General features: G+C 32.2%; 3 protein-coding genes across 6 annotated transcripts in view; 1 reads left to right on the top strand and 2 right to left on the bottom strand.

Annotated features, from left to right (window-relative positions):
• Positions 1-2,234: 2,234 nt before the first annotated feature.
• Positions 2,235-11,047, bottom strand: LOC148306430 (putative cytochrome P450 301a1, mitochondrial). Of its 3 annotated transcripts, none has more exons than XM_088265101.1 (10): positions 10,569-11,047; positions 9,736-9,973; positions 8,351-8,544; positions 7,633-7,828; positions 6,952-7,073; positions 6,313-6,419; positions 5,122-5,357; positions 4,974-5,039; positions 3,420-3,633; positions 2,235-2,575 (listed from the first exon to the last, which is right to left on the bottom strand). In XM_088265101.1, the coding sequence occupies exons 1-10, from the start codon at positions 10,954-10,956 to the stop codon at positions 2,459-2,461; spliced, it is 1,878 nt and encodes a 625-aa protein (XP_088121227.1). In that variant the 5' UTR covers positions 10,957-11,047; the 3' UTR covers positions 2,235-2,458. The 3 variants fall into 3 exon arrangements, with proteins under 3 accessions (XP_088121227.1, XP_088121225.1, XP_088121228.1); XM_088265099.1 differs by having other exon boundaries at positions 10,542-11,046; XM_088265102.1 differs by having other exon boundaries at positions 10,587-11,046.
• A 426-nt stretch (positions 11,048-11,473) lies between these two features.
• LOC148306429 (putative N-acetyltransferase san) lies at positions 11,474-15,543 on the top strand. Of its 2 annotated transcripts, XM_088265078.1 has the most exons (3): positions 11,474-11,611; positions 11,736-12,059; positions 13,482-15,543. In XM_088265078.1, the coding sequence occupies exons 1-3, from the start codon at positions 11,604-11,606 to the stop codon at positions 13,672-13,674; spliced, it is 525 nt and encodes a 174-aa protein (XP_088121204.1). In that variant the 5' UTR covers positions 11,474-11,603; the 3' UTR covers positions 13,675-15,543. The 2 variants fall into 2 exon arrangements, with proteins under 2 accessions (XP_088121204.1, XP_088121203.1); XM_088265077.1 differs by lacking the exon at positions 11,474-11,611 and having other exon boundaries at positions 11,713-12,059.
• A 582-nt stretch (positions 15,544-16,125) lies between these two features.
• Hsl (hormone-sensitive lipase) overlaps positions 16,126-26,096 on the bottom strand; it is a 30,759-nt gene continuing 20,788 nt past the window's right edge. The window contains exon 14 of the mRNA XM_088265115.1: positions 16,126-25,761. Within this exon, the coding sequence (XP_088121241.1) occupies positions 25,609-25,761 (153 nt within the window). The 3' untranslated portion in view covers positions 16,126-25,608. The remainder of the gene's footprint in view (positions 25,762-26,096) is intronic.

Here is a 26,096-nt window from a genome sequence, read left to right as displayed (position 1 = left end):
CATGACGGCGCGCGGCGGCGAGGTATACGAGCGCACAAGCCCCAACTTTCTCAGCGTAGTAGACGAGAGCTGGCGTGTTTTGGGTGTTTAAAATTGCTCCAGTATTCCACAAAGTTTAATAATTTTATGTATTTTTTACTGTAAGGATATTTTTCATGAAGCTTTGATAATAAATGGCACTAATAGAAGTTAAAGTAGGCACATGTTTTTGGATTGGTATTTTCTATTGTATACACTATTGACAAGGTCGTAGGAATGCATTTAACACGCGTTTTTTCGAGAGCAACTGCTCTCGAAAACGGTCCATTTCCGAGAAATGCTCGCATCACGGAACAAGCTAACTTGAGTCGCATTACTGTATAGAATTATTGATGCATTTTTCTCAAATAGCAGACAAACTTTATATTTTTTTTCACTTTTAACTATTTCAATTTATCGCCAATCACTATATTTCTATATGTGCAAAAAATTACAGACTTGAGATGCAAATATTCGGGGTAATCAATGTAAACTTATGGAGCAGCTTTGGCCGGCAGCTGTACAGCGCCAAGCCAAAAGACTGACTGAGACTTGCGCAAATATCGTAAATTCCTTAATTCGCTTTCGTAATTCTTTCGAAATAAATTTTAAAAATTCATTCATCCGTAGCAGCAGATTAATATTGATATTGCGCAAAATTTGATTTTAAATTTGCGCCGAAAATCCTAATTCTTTCCCGCGAAATAAATAAATTTATTCATTCATAGTAGATTAAAATAAATTCTTTCAATATTTGTAATATTGTATTTAATATAATTGTATAAATAAATTGTAGATTCTTTCGTATTTCGATTCATCAAAAACCAGTTCAAGGCCACGACAAACGAACGCTGCCGCCGTAACGCCGCCAGCCACTTCGTTCGGCATATAAGCCAGGCCAATCGAATCAGCAAACTCTGAGAAGCAAATAATCAGTCACCGGTCGAAACACAAGCGACGACAGAGCCATCTGCACAAAGTCAATCCATCTAAATCATCTTTTCCAAAAAAACCCTTTAATCTGAGGCGACATGGGCCCGAAAAAGAAGAAACCTGACCCTCCCGATACCCCAACGCCCCAAGTTCCAACACCATCTACCTCTAAAGATGGTAAAACTGATTACCCAAATGTTCCAACAACTGCTTTCGAGCACAACAAAGCTCATCAAAAGCAGAGCCGAACAGGCTCTTAATGCACTAGGCCATTGCGGCAATATTAAAACCGCAATTAAGGCCGACATTATGGAATGTCTGAACGACATCATAATTGCCAATGCTTCCCAGGAAGCTGAACACAGATCAGAAATCCTAGCCACAAAACTGACCTTCCATGAGAAGGCACTGGAACAGGAGATAAGGCACAGCGCGAGACTGGCCGCCCGAATCTCCTCAACAGCCCAAAAGGATGCTCCCTCCGTCTCCGCTCCACGAGCGAGCTACGCGAGGGTTGGCTCCGTAAACGCCGCCTCAACAGTGGTTATACAAAAGTACCAACCGGTCACCAAACAAACTACGCGCCACACGGTCGTAGTTCAAGGCAAAAACTCAGCAACTGCCAGTGAAACACTGGAAAAAACGATCAAAAGCACGATCAACGTGGCTGCCTTGGGGATAGGCATACAATCCCTAAAAAGAGCAAATAACAACAAAATCGTCATCCAATGCGATGACGAGAAACAGTGCAAAAAGTTAAAAGATGAAATAGCTAAAAGCGATAGCTTGAAGGCTCAAATTGGGACTAAGATCAGACCCAAAGCCATCCTTAAGGGGATAGACGCCAGTCTGTCCAAAGAGCAAATAATCAACCCTCTATTTAATCAAAACAGCACCTTAAACAACGGAGAGGCATCTGCTCCAAAAGCAACGGTGCTATTTACGCTGTCTTAGAAAAAAGACAACAACAAGAAATACGCCCTAATTTCGGTAGAGCCGGAATTATGGTCCACACTAATGGAACTAAAAAGGGTGAACGTGGGGTTCGAGAGAGTCTGGCTCTCGGAGTACATGGCAGTTATCTCGTACCAAAAGTGCATGAGCTACGCACACTCCGCAGCTCACTGGAAAAATAAGGAGGGATGCTGGAGGTGCGGTGGAGAACACCGGCAGCGGCATGCACAAAACACATAATTATTATTTTTTTTAAGTATAACTTCATAAGTTAATTTTTAGGCATTTGTACAGTATTCAGTTAAATGTGGTATAATAAAATTGATGTATATGTTTCAAAGTATTTTATTTTTATTAATAGATTATGTATTTATCAGAAATTAAGAATTATGTCTAAAATATGACAAATAAGTGCAATTAATTCATTTCTAATAATAATATCATGTAGTCATCTTTCTGCAACTCTATTGACAAGACTTTTCCAATTTAAATTGCAGTTTACGAACTTTCATTAGATGGCTTATACCAAATGGATAAAATATTCAAAATAGTTTTATTTTTCATCTCTGTCTACAAACCTAAAACGCAATGGGGTATCCGGCATTGTTATTAGTTTGGTGACTGGTGTTACATCTCCATAATTGTACTCAACTTTATATTTCTTGATAATCTAAAAAAATAATAAAAACGATTGAAAAGATTTCTACAAAAGAAACCCGTTTTATTTCTCATTTTCAAATCCTCGTTGGGAAATAAATAGAAAATTATTTAAAAATGAAGTAAACAAATCAAGGATTATTTATTTATACGCAGTGAAAGATTACATGAGTATTTTAAATTGATTTAATACATTCCAATCAAATAAAAAATCAACATAGTATGGACCAAAAAATACAATAATGTACTATTACATTCGATAAGGTATGATTAATTTAATAACCAAGGTAACATTGGTTTGCTCAATTTGTATAGCAGCAGATGCGGCATCAAAGGTCCCTAGTTTGAATCCTAGGTAGGCAGTTACTTTTCAGAGATTTAATTATCTAATGTTTTGTTACAGTATAAGTGGGAAGACCTCTTTTGGCACTATTATCCCAATAGTAAAACTTTAAAATTCTAGCAATTTTATATGAAAATACATATATATATATATACATATATGAGTATATATATATATATATTTTTTTTTATTATTTATTTGGCAGTCACCCAGTGAAAGGATGTTTCCACCAGTGTCAAGTATTATTTTTATTTACAAACAAAAAAATAATAGAAAATAATAATAACAATTAATACAAAATTTCATAGTTTAAATGCGTTTAGCTTTATCATTTTATAAATTATGCCCACAATTCTAGAATTAGGTTCAGAAAGAAGGGTGCACACTTGGGTGGGGAGTTGGATTCCTGCCCGTGTTAAGCTATTTAGAAAGTTCTCCTTATCTGTTGTCAGCGGACACTGATTTCAGATATCCTTGCGCAATAAGATATAAAAATTAAAATGTTAAACTGGACCTTAGCAGTTAGTGTGGAGAGCATGATCTCGGCTAGCCCCTGTCCTATACACTTTCTAGAACCGTAGCCAAACGGTAGTGTAGCCAAAGGATGTAACTCCTTCACGTCGGGGTTTTGCCATCGCTCGGGATAGAAGCGCTTAGAATCATCGAAATTCTCCTCCTTTAATCCCGACACTTGCATTGCCATCACCATTGTTGTTCCGTGGGGGATTCTTGATGAAATCAAAAAGTATAATATAGGAAATAAACAAAGTTTATTTATTACACATTGAAATAATTTTTTATCTGATCAATACAAAATTATTAAAAATTTGTAAGCAAATATAAATTATTAGTAAATAAAAAGCCACAAAACTTAGATGCAGCTTCATGATACAACCGATACAATATTTAAATTAACTAAATAGAAAAAAAAAAATATATATATATATATATATATATAAAGTAATTTTTATTATTATTTTGGTGTCTGACGCCCCCTTATTTAATATGGCTTAAAAGGCAGGAAAGCCCGAGGAGTAGGGGTAAAATAAAGGAAAGGGTTAATAATGAATGAAAAATTAATTTACTAAGAATTAAAAATAAAAAAATTCTTGTGTGTATACATTGTCATATTTCGTAGTCATACAGGAGAAAGTGACCAAGTGCATTTTTTTACAAAAACGTGATCATTGACTGTTTGATATCTTACTAGCTTAATATTGCCCTGAAAAAATCCCAAAGGATTTTAAACTTGGAAGTATAACATATTGACTTGGTAAAAATGACTAACTGCATTGATGTTTATTTTCTTTCCAAGCAAAAGTGATTTGAATGGCCCTCCTTAACATTTTACGTTTTGTTAGTTGGTCACTTTCCTGTACGATTGCGATATATATATACGGTAATTTTTATTATTATTTTGGGGTCCGAGGCCCCCTTATTGAATATGGCCTAAAAATTTATTGCCGGCGGAGAAAAGATCAAGGAGCAGGGGCAAAATAAAGGAATGGGTTAATAATGAATGAAAAATTAATTTATGAATTGTAAAAAAAAAAATCTTGTGTGTATACATTCTGTTGTATTTTATACATTAAATAAAAATAGCAAAAAGCATTTTTAAAAAAAGAACTACACTGACAAGCCACATCAGGTAGCTCAATGGGTCTCTGCAAAATAAAAGATTCCCTGAATGCGATTACACATTGAAAATGTATAAAATAATACACAGTTTATGAAGGTACACAAAGAGTAATATATCTGTATAATCGTTTTCGATTTTGTTTTGAGGTTTGTTCACCTCCATAGTGTAGTGGTTAGTGCGCTAGGCTACCATGCTGTAGGTCCCGGGTTCGATTCCCAAGAGGGTCAAAATAAATATTAGTGATTTTTCAGTCTAATATTTATTTAATATGACCCTGGACTGGTACCAAAAGCGGAAGGCTGATCACCTTTCCTTCGTGTATTTAATGATCCAGATAACACTGCTTCTATATGATGCAGTGCCCTATGCACCATTGGGTGCGGATAAGGGTTAGAAAGAGAATAATCGTTTTAGAACAATTTTTCTTACCTGTAATGATCCACTATTACATTCTTTGGCAATATTCTGGTCAATACGGGAAACGGAGGCACCAATCTAAGAAAAAAGGTAATTATTCTCTGGTATGCCATACTCCCTCTAATGTTGGTGCCCCTTTAGTGCGTTTATTACTTTTTACCTGAGACTTTCCTTGATGCAGGCCTTTAAGTATGGCAGCTTGTTTATTTCGTCATAAGTAAGACCTTCCACATTCGGATTGAGGGCCGACTTTAAATAAGGCAACTTGTTTTTTTCGTCATAAGCAACGTCGTCTTCCTCGCTTGGTAAATTAGAATTAAGTTCTTCGTACAACTTTTTCTGCGCACGTTGACTTCTTGCCAAGTGGTACAATATAAAGCTCATTGCACTTGTTGACTAAAAATATTAATTTTGAATGGTTAAAAAGCAGGGTAAAGACCCAGTTATTGACACTTGAGTAGATTGGTTCATTTAATATCAATTTAAAACCAAGCCATTCATCATCATATCATTGTATTTTTTTTAAATAAAAAATAACCCGCAAAGCCCCTTTCTTAGAGGCTTCCCTGCAGGTAGGATAGAGAAGATTGATGAAAAATACAACACAAACACCCAGACCAATTGAAAATAAACATTTCTTGTATTAAATTTCTAATTGGTAGAAATCAGATCCGCAATTCCTATTTCGCAGTCAAGCATCTACCTAACTGCACTATGGTGCATGTCTGCGTATAGTTATGCGTAGACAGACGCCGCATTAATTTTAATGATCAGTTCATTTCAAACCGTTATTTATTATTTTTAAATAAAAAAAATTAAAACAAGACAAAAATTTGAAAAACGTTTTTCTCAGATATGTCACCAGTTCAGTTTATATTTTCATGAATTTTATATAAGTATACAATGTATTTATTGAATTTTTTATTTTTATTTTACTCAATAAAATAATAACCCATTTTCAATATTGGTCAGTGTAAAAGTGAAAATTTTGATTAATTTCATTAATGTCATTGCTAATATAGGCAGTATATCTACAGAATAAAAATGAACTTAAAATTTTCTATTTTAACGCCTATCTGCTCCCAAATGGTGCATAGAGCATTGCATCAAATCAACACGGTGTTAACCTGACCTGATTCTCGATTGCATGAAGGCAAGGTGGTCGGTCAGTCCTGCGCTCCAGATCTGAGAGGGGAGTAAATATATTTGAAGAACTACTAATACATAGAGTCCCTAGAGAATAAATCATATATGAATATCAAATAATATTCAATTACGAGTGTCAATAACTGAGGGGGTGTAAAAGCATTTATTTTGTTTAAAAAAAAAATTATTATCAATTTGTTCTCACAGAATTGACCCCAACGATCAGCATGTCCATAAATGATGTAAGAATATCCTCAGATTTCATCTTCTCGCTGAGTAAGAGGGCCTTGATCAATGCTCTGGGTTCGGTATCTAGATAATTGAGAACACATGCATAATGACACTGGCCAACAATGATTTTTTAACTGAATTTTCGATGACTGATTTGGACTAAGTTAATTGTTCTTATTCAACTTTATATGGTGACAAGCTTCATATTATTGTTTGTATGGACCCCATACATTGAAACCGTAATAGCGGTTGGTATCTAGGCATGTTTTAGTCTAAGGTCTAAGGGATTCAAAAAAAGTATTGATAAATGAGTAACAGTGGAAATTTATTAACTTATTAATGTTAAATACGATAGCATTATATGATTTTATATATTCATACATAAATAATAAGATAAACTTTGGTCATTATTAGAATTAAAAATATCCATTGCCAAAAAATCTGACGTTCTACATTTTTTTTGCTTTCGTTTTCAGGTATGCAAAGTGCATAAAAATCAGTATTTTCATACCAGTTACAAAACAAAAGTTGTGAATTGTTGGCCAGTGTTATCAATCTAAATTATCTTATTAAAACAACATAAATTGAATGATACCAGTGGCGTAATTTTTACCTGAGATTTTAATTTTCTTCTCTGATAATCTGATTTCTTGGTTACTGTAAACCAATTTTTTATCCTGATTTTTTCTATTGTACAGCTCTATTTCTGTTTGCCTTATGTATTGGCCAATAATACTAAAACAAAAAATATTTTTTATTTATATTTACCGTTGATTTTAATAAGGATTTTGCTTTTTTTCTTATTCATAAGTTGCAGATTATCAATCATGCGCAAGATGCGAGTGGCTCAGAATTCGGGGGTTTCAACATAAAATTAAATTAAAAAACATGTGTTTAATCGATTTTGATAATTCAATGAAGATTTTGAAATATAATAATTTGTTTCATGAAGCTGCAACCTTCCTTTTCTTAATGCTTTTTAAATTTTTCAATCAGATAATTCCTCAAATGATCTCAATTCAAATTCAAATACCGCTTAACTTATAAAAACATTATATGTAAAGCTTTTTTTGCAAATTTTTCTCCTCTAACACGCCATGCAAAAATTTTGTTAAAAATGATTAATTCTATTCTTATTCATTTTGACAGAAATGATGTAAGCTTATTTTTAGAGGAAAACCTTTAAAATTAAATTTCGCCTCAGGTCTCTCAACTCCTAAATCCGCCACTATTATTCACAGAATAATTAATAAATCAGTAGGAATGGAATATGTTTATAATAAAGATTTTTTACCTATCTAAAATATTGCAATTATCAATTAATTTCTTGAATGCTGGAGTTTCGAAGGCTTTCCAAACCTGCAGACCGGTTTCACAAGAAGCCAGAGCTTGTGTGACCTTCATGAGGGCCTCTTCCAGCCACAAAGCGTCTCCTTGAGGACTTTCATAGCCTTCTAGAAGGCCCATACGCTCGCTAAACAGGATATGGCCTGAAATAAATGTATGTAACTAATTCACAATTCCGTGTAGGCACAATGTATATGGCACGGTGACAACTTGATCATTGATATATAGCTATAGTTTTGACAAATGTCTAGCTGGGATTTTCTTATTTTAAATAAATAACGTAGAAAGCCTCTATTTTAAAAGCTTGTCTGCAGGTAGGAAAGGAAAGGTAAAATTGAAAAATACACCACAAACATCTACACCAAAAGAAAATATTATAATTTATTGTGCAATTGCTGGGAATTAAACTTGTAATGCCAATTTCGAAATCGAGCGTCTGCCTGGCTATGCCACAATGTCTGTTAATGCTTAAAAAAATACATGTTTATCTATATAATTTCCAGAGGAAGGCAAGGTTTTGCCGAAAATAGTCAGATAAAATGATTTAAAAATGTGCAACAAAGCTGTGTTTTATTTATAAAGTTAAATAGTTAAGTATAAAGTATAAAGCATAAATATATGGCAACTACAGTTTATTTTTTATTAAAAATATTTTTATTCCTCACCCATACACTCCAAGCCCCATTTAAAAAGTCGTTTTTCAAAGCCATTTTCAACCTCATCTTGTCTGTTTCTTATTTTGGGTACTGAAGAAACGAGTTCCTCTGAGCACTTATCTACCTGTTCCTTTACTACAGCAAGAGAATTTTTCAGGGAATTTTCCACCAGAGTGCGCTGCTGATTCCATTCTTCACCTTGCCTATTAAGTCATGGCATATTGCTAAATCATGTGTTATGAAATTCAAATCAAAATAAATAAGCACACTAACATTATTGGGTGGATATGCTGCTGTGCTTTATTATTGTAGGCAGATAAATGATCAAAAGAATGATTAATAATCAATAACTTGATGCCTTTAAATCCAATGCAAAATTGCTTGTAGATTGGAAAATTAAACTAACGCCTTTGAAATATGATTTTAAATTCATCTTATTATTGATTATAAAAATAATATTTTAGAATATATAAAGCATTCCAAAAATGGTCATTAAAAACAGCAATTTTTTTAATAATCTTTATGATACTGCACAGTTATAATAGTAGCCGTTATAAAATATCACCCAAAAATGTATATCACCCCACTATTGGGAAGTATACAAAGAGGGAAGTATTGGTACCAATCTGGGTAACATAAGTATTCAAATTTTAAAAAGGAACAGTTTTATTCATCTTCATACTTCCGGAAATCATACCCGTGACCTCAAACATATAATTTCTAATTTTGTGGCAAATAATATTTCTTAATTTATTTATTAACTCTTATTTGCATCCAATGGTGAATAGGGTACTGCAGTCTGTAACACATCTTGATTGTTACTTACATAAAGGCAAGGTAATCAATCCTGTAATTCAGGTACCAGTCCAGGGTAATATTAAAAATAAAGAACCGTGAAAAGTCACTAATATTTATTTTGACCCCCCTGGGAATTGATCCTGGGGTCTCAAGCACGGTAACTTAACATGCTAACCATTACACAACGCAGGTAAACTATATGATATTTACAACTACTTGGTGTAGGCAAAGAGGATGGAACGCCACACTAGTCTATCCTGACATACACTCCTCGCTTCGTTCACATCCATACATCTAGTCATATATGACTATCTAGTCATATATGCATCTAGGCATATATGCATCTAGGCATATATGACTAGATAGTCATATATGCCCTCCGATTATGCAGACTTTTGACACCACCAGATTTTAGGTTCTTATTTATTTCATTCTGTTCTCCCACTCACATTCGCCACATATATTTTTAGTCATTCTCTCGTTATCCATTCGCTCCACATGTCCATACCATAAATATCAATTTACTTTCTTTAAATGCATATTATGATAGTGACCAAATAAAAATAAACAATGATTATAAATTTTCATTTTCTTACACAGAATATAACCCTGGAAAGTCAAATTTCCTGTGCTTTGTTCGGTAAAATTCTAAAGAATCGAAAGCTGATCTAACTGGCTGGGGACCCTCTTGGTTGAATATGCTTTGCATATGATCTGGTCGGTTTAGTAACACAATATCCCCACCAAAGGGACCCACTATCCGAACCACAGGACCATATTTGTCAAATAAAAAGGATACAAGCTTCATGCGTTCATTTAATTTAAAGAAGGAACCTGAAAAAAATATTTTTTAAATAGCTGACGATTTCTTACTTCCGGGATAAAATGTTTACAGATAAGTGTTCTTTATTCAAAGATGGGAAATACAAAGATATAACTATATGTAGCCACTTTTATATCAATTAAAAATATATGTGTAGTAGAATCTGAATGGAATTTCCTCTCTTGAAACATCTTCATTTTAAAAATAAAATTTTATGGCATAGTTGGAAGGTAGGTACGATAAAGATTGATTATCCTATGTCTTAAAGTAGTAATAATTAGAAAAGGGAGGGTCTAATGATATTGTCAAACAGCAATTTAAAATTATTTGCATCTCATTGAAAGGCTATAATGTATGTTTAAATTTTTTGTGATTATAAGTTCAGTCAAAAAGGGATTTTTTTAGTAATATTTTTTTTTTTAAATGAAATCTGCAACAATTTTAATTATAAAAATAAAAGGAAAATGGGGTGTATCCTAAACTTAACTTAAACCCTATCTAAACTTTTTAAGCTACCCTTATTGGATTTATTGGACTTATTAGTAATTAATGTTTATTATATTAATTTTGGTTAAGTACCAGAACTTAAAACATTAATCATAATACTTCTTGTGATCTGCGTACCAGCTGCCGGAATATACTTCCACATGTTGGCAATGTATCGCGCAGCAGGAGGTCCGGGAACATCTTCAAATGAAAGTGCCTGAGTCATCATATTACTGGAATCCTTTGCAGTCCCTTTCATGGATTCAGATATCCCCTTTAAACTACCATCGAAAATTGGTGATACTCCCATAGATTGCTCAATATGGCTGAATGGATTGGATGATATTGGATCATCTCTGTTTAAATTCTTATCAATCCGTGGATAGCCGGTCGGCACTTTCACATTTTCGTCGATTTGGGGGTTGACACCTGATGCATACAATTTTAGCTGAGGAATTCTTAGGAATTTGTATCCATTTTTAGTGACGTTTCTTTTCACTGTAAGCATGTTAAATAGTATGAAATGTAATATTTCGTGCTTAATTCTTAATTTCCACTTTTGTAACCGTCACGCAACACCATTTATATTTAAAAATTAGTTCTTATGTTTTTAATCTAATTTTAAAAATTTACTGTTTAGTAGTTACCTACAACAAAATTTATTGTTTCTTTTTAGTGTGGTAATGTTAAAAAGCTGTTCAGTTTCCATTTACTAGCGTAATATTAGTTAAATTTTTTTAACACGATGAATATATTGACGAAAATCAATAAAATATATTTAAAAAAAAATCGATTCTTTGATTAAGCAAGTACTTTTTTAGGGGAAAATATTGTATACTGGCAATCGAATTTCATAATCAAACTGTCAAGTGCGTGTAGATCCACTAAGTAAAAAAGAACGTCAAAAATACATTAGAAAAGTCGTAGCACGCGCAATGTAAAGTTACCTTTTACTAAATGTTTAAAGATAATTTTACTTTTGCCAACTTAATGTAGGCAATCTCAAATATTTAGGTGTAAACACTGGATTCATGGTCGCCAATAATTTCGAGGGACATGCCGTAGTTTAAGTTATTGAATGTGATTTTACAAATTTGCCAAAGGCTTCCCGGGTAAAATATATTACCTGCATTACAATAAGTAAATCTGAATAAAATGACAAGGTAAACCAAAGATTACGCTAGCACATCAATATATAGCCCTATCGAAACGAAATGTCACTATCTCCATAACCTTATTTCTCGAAATTATCTTATTTTTTAATATGTGTATTACTTTGTATTTAAGATCTAAAACGGAGTTAGGCGATGTCACGCCACATAATATTAAACAGCTGAAGAAATTAAACACAGTAGTTTTTCCGGTATCATATAACGACAAATTTTACAAAGATGTTTTGGAGGCTGGCGAATTAGCTAAACTGGCTTATTATAATGACATAGTTGTGGGTGCCGTTTGCTGTCGGATAGATACGTCTGAAAACTCCCGTAGATTATATATTATGACACTAGGATGCCTGTATCCGTACAGAAGACTGGGAATCGGGACACTAATGGTAGAGCACGTCCTAAAATATGTCAAGCAGGATGGAAATTTTGACAGTATCTTTCTGTGAGTAGTCAGTGTGAATCTTATCTTATTTCCTTTTCTTCTCTCCTTACTACATTATTACCCAAACCCAGTTGTGTGGTAATGTTGATTTCCTCATTTTATATATTCCATGCTCTGTGTCAGGTACAACTTGTATGTAGCGTTAAACATATATCGCTCACTCCTTTCAACAACATCAAATATCAAAAAACTGCAGGAGACGTTTTTAAAGTTTTAAAATATAATAAAATGTATTGAAAATAAATATCTAATTTACTGTGCAACAGATCTTTTTAGGGAAAACCTGAGTGTTTAGTCTCCATTTGAAAAATATTTAGTATTTTTAAAAAATAATTAAACAATACCTTATATTCAAAATGCAAAAACAACATTTTCTGCCCTGTAGCGGGTAAATATTTAGTTAAAAATATGCTGCTTTGCTGGGATATAGTACATTTTCTAGGCATTCCGAAAACATGCACAACCGGCGATTTTCGATATATGACGTTGTTGAAAGGATTGAGCGATACTTGTATTGTTTTCCTTTTAACTCGTAGTACGTAGTAGTGTTTCTGTATTACTAATTAATTGTTGGTTAAACCTTCCCAAAGGTTTTCTCAGTACATAATAAATAAATGCATAGTAAATACTATTGCACAAATAGATTTTTTTGTATAATAGTGTATCACGCAGGAGAATACCGGATCTGACATTCACTTTATATAAGATTTAAATATCTTTAATATAATTATCATCAATTTACATTTCCCTAATTTATATTTATTTACCTCCGTAGTGTAATGGTCAGCCTGCTCAGCTACCATACTGGAGGTCTTGGGTTCGATTCCCAGGGCGGGGTTGAATAAATATGAGTGATTCTTTCACTCTTACCCCGGACTGGTACCTGAAGCGGAGGGCTGATCACCTTTCCTTCACGTGTTTACGATCAAGATAACCCTGCATTTATATGATGCAGTGCCCTATGCACCATTGGGTGCGGATAAGGGTTAGAAGAATATAATAATTAAACGTAAAATCAATACTATTGCACAAATCTATGTTTTAGTATAATAGTAGTGTATTACCACTCAGGAGAGTACCGGATCTAATATTTCAATAAAAACAGTGAATTTGTGTTCTCAATATTATTAATGTTTAAAGCATTTATTTTGTGGTTAGTCATTTTCACGTTTATATTTTTTCACAAAACGTTAGTAATATGTATTAGTATATAACCACTCACCAAGATTTTTATGTCTACCGGTTTCGAGACGTACCCGTCTCTTCGTCAGGACACTCACTACAACAGCATGCAAACAATACTACCCTTCACCACCATAGCACTATTCACAATGTGAATTTGTCTTATTTTTGTTATTTAATTAATTTGCTTTCAAAATACGACTTTAAATATGTGTAATGAATTTGTTCCTCTGTCTCCAGGCATGTGCAGGTCAATAACGAAGGCGCGATAGATTTTTATACAAAGTTTGGTTTTGAAATAGTGGAAACCAAAAAGCACTACTACAAGCGCATCGAGCCGGCGGACGCTCACGTCCTCCAGAAGACACTCCGGCCGACGGCCGCCCTGAGCAACGGCCCCACCAACCACGCCAAGCTCAACGGCCACGAGTGATTCTCTCCGCTACGTTTGAATGTTGTATCTCGTTTTTTTATGTTGTGACGTTAAAGCGTGATCTGTTACAACCGATATCTAGTTATTGTTTTCGATGGACAGTGGCGCTACACAAATATGAATTATTGGGTAATATAACCTAACAAGGTTGATGGATTAAATTCTACTTTTATTTACATATTTATAATGAAAACATGTGACGCGTTTCATCTTATTAAGACATTATCAAACTGCAATTTGACATTCTCTTTATATAAGATTTATATATCTTCAACATAATAATTTACATTTCCCTAATTTATTTATAGATTTCAAATAATAGTACATTTGTATTATTTTTCTTTATTAATTTGCTTGCTTTGAAAATATTAATTCAAGTATGTGTAATGAATTTGTTCCCCTGTCTTGAAGCATGTCATGTCAATTCTTATTAAGACAATCCCATAGAGTACAACTAGGATTTTTTAATAAAACAAAACGCGACACATATTTTCATAATATATATATGTAAATAAAAATAGAATTCAATGCATTAACCTTGTTTAATTTTGGATATATTATTCAAAAGTTTCAAATGGAATTCTACCAACTGTCTGCAGTTACAATAAATAAATATTAACCCATCTTTTTAAGCCGATGTATCTTCAATCTATGAACTGTAATTTGTTATTTAATAATTTAATTAACTGTTGAAGAAATGGTTGATTTTGTATAAATTAGTGGAATGATCGGGTTTTTTTTAAATTCCGCTTGCTATCTATCATGTTCTATCTCAGTGCCAACTTTTATTGCATATTGTTTTCCACCAAGATTAACAGTCATCAAGATTAGATTATGTGAAATTGATTCTTATAAAATAAACCGTATTGCATTCGCCGGCAAAGCGAATCAGCGTGTGATTTCGGAAGAGGCTTCCATCTTTAAATCATTTGAAAAAATCCGGAGTGAAACAATATATTGCATGTCTTTTTTTTCTGATGAAGTTGTAGAACATTTAATTTTTTCTAAGGAAATGATACCTTGAGGTAATATTGTTGTGTACTTTTTTATTTGTATTTTTTGATGAATGGATACTAACCGCTTATAGTTCGGGGGCACACTGGCAGTTCAAATACAGAAATCCCATAGAGTACAACTAGGATTTTTTGTTTCGAAAAATCTCACGCCAACTGCTGCAGCTCCAAGCTTCCTGTGAATATATCCAGACTATAAGCCGCTAATATTTATTTAAAAAAAAAACTCCCGTTCAAGTATCAACTAAATCTCCTAATATAATCAGTTAAAAAAATCTGTCAATCAAAAATCACAAATTAAGTAGTTTTTTGCCCCTCCTATGATTTTTGTTTAATGTATTTTGAAAAATTATTTATTAACACCTGTGAATGAAATCTTAAAATTATCATCCTATTTTTGCCTCTTACATATTGATGTCTTTGCATGCAAGGTATTATTTATTAACACTTGATTTGCTCTGTAGATACATAAACATAATAAACTACGAATAATGAAAAAAGGGTAAATTTTATTTTGTTCAAGCTGTTTTTTTTTAATAAAAAAAATTGTCAATCATCCTTTGAAACCGTAATTTTATCCATTTGGAGTACATTTTTATAACAAAAATTATATGGAACGTTCCGGGATGGGGCCCTTTAAGTTTTATTTAAAAATTACTGGTTTTATATTAATAAACAATATTGTGTTCAAATCTAAACATAATGCTCTAAATCGGCCCACTGAAGGTGGGTGATTTTTTGAAAATGTTTTATTTACTAGGTATTTATTTTACTTAGTATTAAATAACATGTCTTGTAAATTTTGTATGAATTTCCTGGTTCCTGGTCAACATGTGAAATATACTGTCCAAATTTATTTTATACTTTCATTCATCCCCACCTCACATTTCTTTAACGTACACATACATACAAATATGTGTGCATTTGATATTATCATTTATTTCATAATTTGAATTTTATAAACTCTTTTAAAATACAGATTATTAAAAATTACATTTGTTACAAATTACTTGTTAAAAATTAAAATGTGATGGTTGTGATAGATATTACAGATTTCAGGGTATAAATGGTTAATATGTATGTATATGTCCGCCTCCTTAGTGTAATGGTCAGCACGGTCGGTTACCGTTCTGGAGGTCCCGGGTTCGAATCCCAGGGGGGGGTTCAAATAAATATAAGTGATTTTTTCACTCTAATATTACCCTGGACTGGTACCTGAAGCGGAGGACTGATCACCTTTCCTTCATCTGTTAATGATCAAGATAACACTGTGTTTATATGATGCAGTGCCCTATGCACCATTGGGGTGCGGATAAGGGTTTGAATGAATGAAATATATATTTTTTTAAATAAAATAATATTACATAATTGACATTGCAACTATAAATTATGAGGAACATCAATTGAAAGGAAGAATAGAGGTAAATAAAACATCATGTTTACAAATAAAAAATATATATTATATCTTCTAGGCATTTACATAAAAGCTTCGTTACATGTAGCCCCAAAAATTGGAGATAATATAACAAAAAAATATCTTAAGAGAGTAAAATGGTTCCTTGAAAAAATTATTGGATTGGAAATGAGTAGTGTTGTCAGTCTCAAACAGAGGACCTCTTGAAAAATTATTTTAAAAGAATAATGTTAGAATGATTGAAAACAAACAAAATACAATAAAATAAACGCCATGTATCAGAGATATAATTATTGATGTGCCCATAGATAAAAACCTGTAAATTTTTGTATAAAGTTCCACTAGGCACAATTAATACAATCCACGTCCATAGATAATTGCACAAAATTAAGCTATCACCATAGGCACATCAATAGTTGTAACGGATGTCTTTGGTGTTAATACAAGTCCATCATTACTTTTTCTATACTGCATACCTTTTTCTATGGATTTCGCAGCACACTATTTTTCAAATCATTTGATGTTAGGTATTTGATAGCTAAAGCACTAGTGTAATGTAGAAGTTGTTTTATCTTTAAATATTTAAAGTGTCATATTTTCTTGTCAGAACTGAAAAAAAATCCTTGAAGAAAAAATCGAGACCCCAATAAGAGTGACTTTACTCATAGCATTTAAAACGGTTATTAATAATCCTTAAAGATTTTAAAAATGTAAGTATTGAAGTGTATAGCCATGTATAGCTTATCTTCAAATAAAAATTTGTCCCAAAGTAGTATGGATGAGAAGTTGCATCCGCACTTATTCAAGTACTGACGAATTTATAAAAAAAAATACTTATTTGTAAAACTACTACATATTTGTTTTAATGGTTGAAGATTATCAAAACAGTTTTATCACATGATTATATTTTTATGCAAAGTGAGTTTTTTTTCATCATTTATTAATTTATGATAAATAAAAAAAAGTATCTTTTTCAAACTACAAACAAAACTCACTCAGATTAATTAGCAAGATCATGGTACTTAATGGGATGCAATGAATCAAATTAAAAGTTGATATTCATCAATTTTTGTTGTTGTTGTAAAGACTGCAAAATTTCCAGGAATTGTGTCCGCCTGTAGCGGCTACAGTGCCGGAGGTCCCGGGTTTGATACCCAGAATGGTGAAATGGTGAATCAGCGATTTTTCACCCTAATATTAATTTGATCTTACAATCTTAAACTGGTAACTAAAGGGCAGGACTTGCCTCCATGTAATTAACCCTTCCCTTATGATGCTAAAAACTTCCACGCGCTCCGGTGATATGTATTTTGTACACCATATGAAAATGTGATTTAAAAACGGGATAAATGTGAATATTCTTAAATGTTGCTTTCATTGACTATAGTTGAAGGTGAAATGTATCAATTTTGTAATGCACAAAATAGTCTGATAAGTACCTGAAAAAGAAAAAAAATACATCGCAAGTATTCACCACAGCTAGTCTTGCGCGCAACTAGCGCAGCTAAAATGAGATCATCCGGAAACGTTGTGAAGCCGCGTGCGTAAAGTGTATTGGTAATTCTATTCCCGATTTATTTTACAATTTATTTATTTCCGTCGCTGCAAATGAATAACTTTATATTTTTATACTTTTATGTAATACGTAATAGTATTACGGAGGAATACAAAAAATTCTGAGCCCGTATCTATTATATTTTATACTGATATTCTCATTTTTAAACTCGAGTTGTAGTAAATACATATCACCGGGAGGGGAAGGTTAACAATCAAGTTAACATTACTGATACAATATAGTGTCCTATGCATCATTGGGTCCAGATAAAAGTTAGAATAATCAAAATAGCACATCTGAGAGCGCCAAGTTACAGATTCAAGAACCAAATGCCACTATAAGACATGGTGTGCAAAAAATCTTATGGTTGAATCAAATCCTTGATACATATTTGTAATTAAAACATTTATTTTTTTATCAATCTTGAATGTGGCATATTTTCAGGAACCTTAGAAAGGTCACATATCGCTCACTCCTTTCAAGAACGTCATAAATCAAAAAACTTGATTTTTCAGGAGAACGTTTTTAAACTTTAAAAATATAATACAATGTATTAAAAATAAATATCAAGCTATTTATTGAACTTTTTTCTGTGCAACAGATCTTTTTAGGTAAAACCTGAAGTTTTTTCTCCATTTGAAAAATGTTTAGTATATTTAAAAAAAATAATTGAACAATGCCTTTTCTTCAAAATGCAAAACCAACACTTTCTGCCCTGTAGCGGGTAGATGTTTAGTTAAAAATATGCCTCTTTTGCTGGGATATGGCACATTATCTGGGCATTCCGAAAACATACACAACTGAAAATTTACGATTTTTGATTTATGACGTTCTTGAAAGGAGTGAGCGATATATTTTAAGTATAAATAAAATTACACATATTGAGCATTAAATATTTTAAAATAAAATTTTAAACAGTAATTCTAGAATTGGTACCCCAATTAACAACATTTATTTATCTATTTAATAAATATTACTTTGTAAGAGCGGAATTATTAAATATCATATTATAAAACTAAAAATGTTCTTCAAGTGCTTCATTAATTGTATATTTTAAAGGTCACACAAGATTTTTTTAACATGTTAAATTATGAGACGATTTTAACCCCAGATAACTAAACTATATTTGTAGATACATAGTAACTAAACATTCATCAGGCGGACTACGCAATTAAAAACATGAAAATTATCAAAAGTATTTATTAACCGGATCCACGCGGCTCGCATAACCGTATGTGTTTTAACAAAACATGCCCCTTACGCGGCTGACATAAGAGTTTGTGTTTTTACATTGCTCCAAGTTTCGAACCTCAGTTCAACTTAGAGGGATTTTTTCATGGTGTGGAACTTTGGATAAAATAATACGTCAATCCTTGGCCTTATGACATCTGTTGAAATATCTGACGAATAATTTGTAACATCACAAGGATAAATAAAAGAACAGATCCCTGATTTTTCTTGCGGTCGGTAATTAGTCCGCGCCATAATCATGCCCTATATCTGTCTCACTCTCGACGCTACGCATCGCCAGTGGGTAAGAGTGACACACGATGCGTGCTTTGATTTATTTATGTTACGATCTAATTTGTTTATATTACGATATATTTCAAGAATAATGTGACACACGTGTATTATAGAGTACCAAAAAGGCAAAAGGAATCCCATTGAATGTTTTTGTTTACGAAAATAAATTGTTTCTTAACTAAATACATGATAAAAGTAATCATTTAAAAAACGGCAAAATACCACCGCGCACGGGCGTCTCTTAGGAACAAAGTTAACGCGGTTAAAAGGTTAAAAATAGTAACTGGTTATATGACAGTTAAGTTTGGTTTATTAGGGATGAATGTAAGAGACATTTAATAATAAATCACAATTCTGTAAACAAAGCCTGGCGGGTGCGGGGTGCGGGGTGCAGGGAACTAAGTGCACTTGACTTTTTTGGAAAAGGGCGTCATCGAGTGGACAAATGTTTAGTTATCTAGGATTAAATAACAAAATATTATATTATTACACATTGAGTAATAATGATTATTTACTAAAGTGAGTTTATAAATGGACGATTCGATCTTCGGAGTGTTTTCAAATTATTCTTGGTGGCCCCAAAATCGATTAATTCATTTTTTAATAGTTACAAATAATGTACACGTTTTTAGTAAATACATAGTAAAATAACTTTGTGTGTATAATGTTATAATTGTTTATAATAATTTAATTTCATCACATACAGAGTAAAAATAGACTAAAAACTCCACATTGCCAATGTGAATTCTACCACTTTATTTTATATTTCCTATGTTAACACTATTAACTGTCTTTTTTGCAGTAATTTTCAACGAATTACTATGTTATCTTTCTTTCAAATATTAATTTATTTATGAAATCACATGTCATAATCAACTCAATAAATAATTGATTGTTGTTAGTTAACTGTACATTAATAAAGAATGAAAGGGGGACATGTCAATTAAATATACGATTTCAAGATTTGCCAAAAAATCCTAAACGCAAACACTGCACTTCTGCAAAGTTGGCCAACATGGATTTGTCCCCTTTTTTTACTAAACAATACATCAAAGCATATTGATATACAGCAGGCATGATTTATCAGGATGGATGGTAAATACATCTCCCTATCAATCCAAGCATATTAAAAAATTCATAACAATTGCAATTATTTCACTCTGCCACGTTTGAAAAACAAACTGAAACCTAAAATAATAATAAAAATGTAAAATACCATAATAGATTTTTGTCACGGTGTTGGTTTATTGGCTAATAAATTAATATGAAAAATCACAAACTATTGATAACATTCTTATTGAAATCTGTAGAGAACTAAGGGAGATATTAAGGTTTAAACATTAGATATTTGAATAAAACGAAAAACGTGCATTCGCATATCGCTCACTCCTTTCAAGAACGTCATAAATCAAAAAACTTGATTTTTCAGGAGAACGTTTTTAAAGTTCAAAAATATAATACAATGTTTTAAAAATAAATATCAAGCCACTTATTGAACTTTTTACTGTGCAACAGATCTTTTTAGGTAAAACCTGAAGGTTTTTTCTCCATTTGAAAAAATATACAGCATTTTTTTTTTTAATAATTTAACTACTTATACCTTTTCTTCAAAATACAAAAACAACACTTTCTGCCCTGTAGCGGGTAAATATTAAGTTTAAAATATGCCTCTTTTGCTGGGATATAGTAAAGCATTCCGAAAACATGCACAACTGAAAATTGACGATTTTTGATTTATGACGTTCTTGAAAGGAGTGAGCGATATGTCATCAAATGTTTTATGACGCTGGTTTATTGTCTATGGTCTATAGAGCTGTAATAGTAGTAGTGTGGATTGTTTGTTTACCACTACACTTCCATTTGTGTTTTATAAATATAAGGGGGGTGGGAGGGTGGACCATAGACATCAACAAATAGAACCGCCAATAATTTAGCAATGTTACCAATATTAAAATATGTCCATTGTGTCTGTGACGTCATTCATTACCAACTTACGTTAGCGAATTTTCTAAAAGAAAATGATGAATGAAAATATTGATTATATCAGCTATTATAAACACAAAACGAGTCTAATACAATCCTATAGAGGTTGAGTATGTTAAATTATATATTCCTCCTGTCTGACAATGATCCATTGCTTTAAGGACACAATCATAAAAAATTGGATGTCATTGTTTTTTTTCTGGGACCTACTTTTCACCAATTTTTCAAAGTAATTCACTTCTTGGTAAGATGTGCTGAGAAATGCCAATGCCAGAGTTCAAAACTTCTGTTGTGCAAACTACATACACTTTAAATATATTACAAACATACTACATATTTCATTTTCCAGTTAAGTATAAACATGTTTTTTTAAATTCTAACATGTGTCTGAAAAAATTTCATTTTCCTATAAGCAGTCTTATAAAAAATCTAAATTGTGTTGAACTAAGGCACTGATGTACATTTCATTAAAAACGTGAAGTGTGGAAAAAAAATCAATAAAAGCATTCGTACTAAAACTATTGAGTATTGGTTATTTGGGCCAACCAGATTCCAATAATCTGAGTAATACATATCCCTAAAAATAAACAGTAGCACCTCATAATAACAACAGATTAACTTTTTTGGCATTTACACTAATACAGGACAGCCAGCTTCACATACCCCATGTATTAATAAATCTATTTATTTTGTTTTATCATATGTAACGTTTTTGATATAGTTCTCCTGGAAGATGTTTTAGACATTCTGAAAGAGAAGAATACACCGAACCCAATAATTAAAGCAATTAGGAACCTAAATACTGAGAATAAAATGCGCATAAGAGTAGGAAATGATCTCTCAAAGGAAATCCCAGCCGCAGGCAAGGAGACAGCCTTAGCCCTTTTCTATTCAATATTATCATGGATAGGATAATTGAAGATGTCAAAGAACTGGGGCTGGGCTACACCATAGGGGACAAAAATATTGACATGGTATGCTATGCAGATGACGCTGTTCTTATTGCCAATTCCGAAGACGACCTCCAGAGGTTGCTTTATAGATTCCACCTTTCATCTCAAAAAAATAACATGAAAATCTCCATTAACAAAACAAAGAGCATGGTCACTTCGAGACACCCAATACGATGCAAACTTGCATCAATAATGAAAGCATAGAGCAAGTTATGCAATTCAAGTATTTGGGAAACTCAGATATAAGAAAAATCTGCGATGGGGAAGAGAAAGAAGATGTTTCTGGAGAGATCATGTGAGAAGAGCGAGTTCGGATCGAGTGGTGAGGGTGGCAGCGGACAGCAGCATAGGCGGGATCAGACCCCCAGGAAGACCACCTAAACGATGGAAGGATAGCTGGTCTTCCACCTCCCAGGAGCGACCCGAGAATGACAGGACCTAGTCCTAAAAGAAGAAGAAGAAGATATGTAACGCGAAGCAAATAAAAAATTGAGAAATTTAGCTGTGAAAATGAAATAAGAAGTAAAAAAAACTAACCCAGACATACCAGATTACATCCGAATTCGAAAATCTAAATATTAGGGTATTTCTCACCCCATGTACCTTTACGAATATTAACAGATTTTATGTGGGAAGGGTATTTCTACCTGTGTGCCCAACTGATGCTTATCTGTAGAACAATGAGTTTTATCTTTTACATTGGCAGCATTTTAAAAGTGGGTAAGGTATTTCGATTTCATTATTTTGTAGGAATATTTTATGTCAACACTCGAAGATGTTGCAAATTACGCACACATCCACAAAAGATAAGTTAGGCCATATTTTACATACACACATACTCCTTTTTTTAAAATTACCAAGTGACTATGAAATTTAGCTACGGCTTATGCAACACCGCTTACCAATACCCTACTCAGGCTTCAATTTTTTAAAGTTTTATAGCCTATGCCTACTCGTGTGTGGATTTACTCTTTATGTTTAAAGTTACTATAATTTCATGTAATTTATGAGTGAAAATTCTAGGCAAAAACACTTGCTACTCTAGCACTTGCTACTCTCTATGAAGGTTATGAGTAATTCGAGTCAATGAGTCAGTGCAATAATTTTTGCTGATGATAGTATTTCTCAAATTATATGTGTTTTTTTCACACATCGCTCACTCCTTTCAAGAACGTCATAAATAAAAAAACTTGATTTTTCAGGAGATCGTTTTTAACGTTTAAAAATACAACACAATGTATTAAAAATAAATATCAAGCCACTTATTAAACTTTTTACTTTGCAACAGATCTTTTTAGGTAAAACCTGAAGGTTTTTTCTCGATTTGAAAAATATTTAGTTTATTAAAAAAAAATAATGAAACAATACCTTTTCTTCAAAATGCAAAAACAACATTTTCTGCCCTGTAGCGGGTAAATATTAACTTAAAAATATGCCTCTTTTGCTCAGATATAGTACATTTTCTAGGCATTCCGAAAATACGCACAACTGAAAATTGACGAATTTTGATTTATGACGTTCTTGAAAGGAGTGAGCGACATGATTATTCTTTGATGGGTGAGCAGAAAAGCAACATTTTCGGAATGCATTTTTATATATTGTTTGTTGTACTACTAATGCAGTATGGGCAAGTATTTATGCGTTATAAACATAATATCTATGCGTTATAAACATAATATAATGCAGTATGGGTAAGTATTTATGCATTGTAAACATAATATCTGCCTTCTTCTGGCACTCTATTATCCTTACGTGAAAGAAATCAGATATATAATTTGTTATGAAATTTGTGTTTGATTCAAATATGCTGTTATTATGAGGTAGTACTTAAAAAGTATTTTCAAAATAACTCTCAATGTACTATATTTTAAATACACTCCTAGCATTGATCACTATTCATTATTTTTATATCTAAATATATATTTTGGGTACACAATAATCTACAAACTTTTAAGATTGAAATTCTTCATCTAACATAACTAGCTACAAGTAGGTGCTAGATGGCTATAAAGAATATCAGTCTAAATGTTTTTTCATTTTTTTTACTCAAAAGATTGCTAGGCTCATCAAAACAAGGTAAGGTATAGGTTTTATTAATGTCTTTATTGTTCGCCTCCGTAGTGTAATGGTCAACACGCTCGGCTACCGTTCTGGAGGTCCCGGGTTCGATTCCCAGGGGGGTTTAATAAATATAAGTGATTTTTTCACTCAATATTTATTCAATATTACACTGGACTGGTACCTGAAGTGGAAGGCTGATCACCTTGCCTTCATGTGTAAACGATCGAGATAACACTGGGTTTATATGAAGCAGTGCCCTATGCACCATTGGGGTGCGGTAAGGGTTTTATTATTTATTTATTAATGTCTAATTTTATCCAAATTTAATTTTAAATTTATCCAGTCAGCTAATTTACACATTTTAAAATAATTTAAAAAGTATGAAGGTATTTATTATATCGTGGGTGTACTGACAAAAAACGTTAATGACGTTTTATAAACTGGCAAAATACGCAAAGTAGTTTGAAATGTCATATATATGTGGTTCTAAAAGTAAATCCAACATTAAGTTTAATAGCGGGTATTTTATTCAAGATAAAAGCTTTGAATTACAGGGATGATAAATATTTTTTTAATATACATTTTTTGCCAGTATACCCATGATATATCAAATGAAATAAAAATCAATTTAATTACTTATCGATCATTACTATTTATATTATTATAGGCCACGAAATGTAATCAGGATTTGAATTAATTTTCTTCAGTACAAATCTAGTAACATCTTGTAATTTTTATATTATTAAAATCATTGTGGCTATACGCAATACATTTTGAGTATTAAAAAAGATATTAAAAATTTATATTGTGTCTAATATCAGATAATCTTTGAATATGAAAGCAACAGGACCAATAATTTACTGAAAAGTGGATAATGTAACCCGGATTTACCCTATTACCTAAAATTACATATAGTTTTTTATTTTTATATGTTAGATTTCCGCTATACCAACACCTAAAAACTTTATAAATTTTTTCTTGTATATAAATCCGTTTATTTTCAAAAAAAAGAAATTACTTTTAAAAAGTTAACATTATTTCTATAAAAATACTTTTTAGCTTTCTCATGAAATAATAAATAACAACGAAATTAAAACAAATTGTCACTTTCAATAACACTGTCGTCTTTAACATTAAACTTTGCAATTTACATCAGAAATTTAAACTTTAAATTGTCAAACAGGAATATCAATTGAATTGTTTTACAATATTACGGTTCTCTACCGCAAGAGTATTATTTAGTCATATTTTATCACAGCAATTTTAACGAAGCACTCCTCACATTCCTTATCTGAGTCACATCTATAAATACATTTAATAATATATTAAAAAATTCATAATATAAAAACATACTTACATTAAATACAACATCATATTAAATAATAATAAAAATAATGTTAGAATAAAATCATTTGATCAATTGATAAAATATTAGTCATCAACATTCACGCTGGCTTTTTTCTCCGGAGGTTCTTGCTGACTTTCCACGCCCGATGCAGAGCTTGAATTGAGAGATTCTAGATCTAGAAGTTCCTTTATTCTTTGAATGCACAAGAGGGAACCATTATAGGCCTCTGTAGACATCTGCAACCGAGAGAAATCATAAATTAGGTTTTTTTCTTACATTTTTGGCATCTCAAGAAGAATATTGAAGTCTGGGCAGTCTGGTTAAGTGATCACTTTACACGCGTGTAACATTCACCAATACTACCCATGATTTACAACCACACTGATCAAATTTTTGGCACTACTAGATGTATTGATCAATCTTGCGACCCTTCGCAACAGCCATCGATGTTGGAATGAGGAAAGTTTTTATTAAGTGTCTCACATATACACGTGTGATAAGATTAAATTTTGATTCTAGAGTACCCCCAAATCACACTTATCTATGTATGATAGTCACTAGCATATATATT

The sequence above is a fragment of the Brachycentrus maculatus genome, unplaced genomic scaffold (assembly GCF_059751285.1).
Source record: "Brachycentrus maculatus isolate JH-2025_06_01 unplaced genomic scaffold, ASM5975128v1 h1tg000242l, whole genome shotgun sequence".
Classification (NCBI taxonomy): domain Eukaryota; kingdom Metazoa; phylum Arthropoda; class Insecta; order Trichoptera; family Brachycentridae; genus Brachycentrus; species Brachycentrus maculatus.
This window is presented reverse-complemented; position numbering and strand designations above follow the sequence as displayed.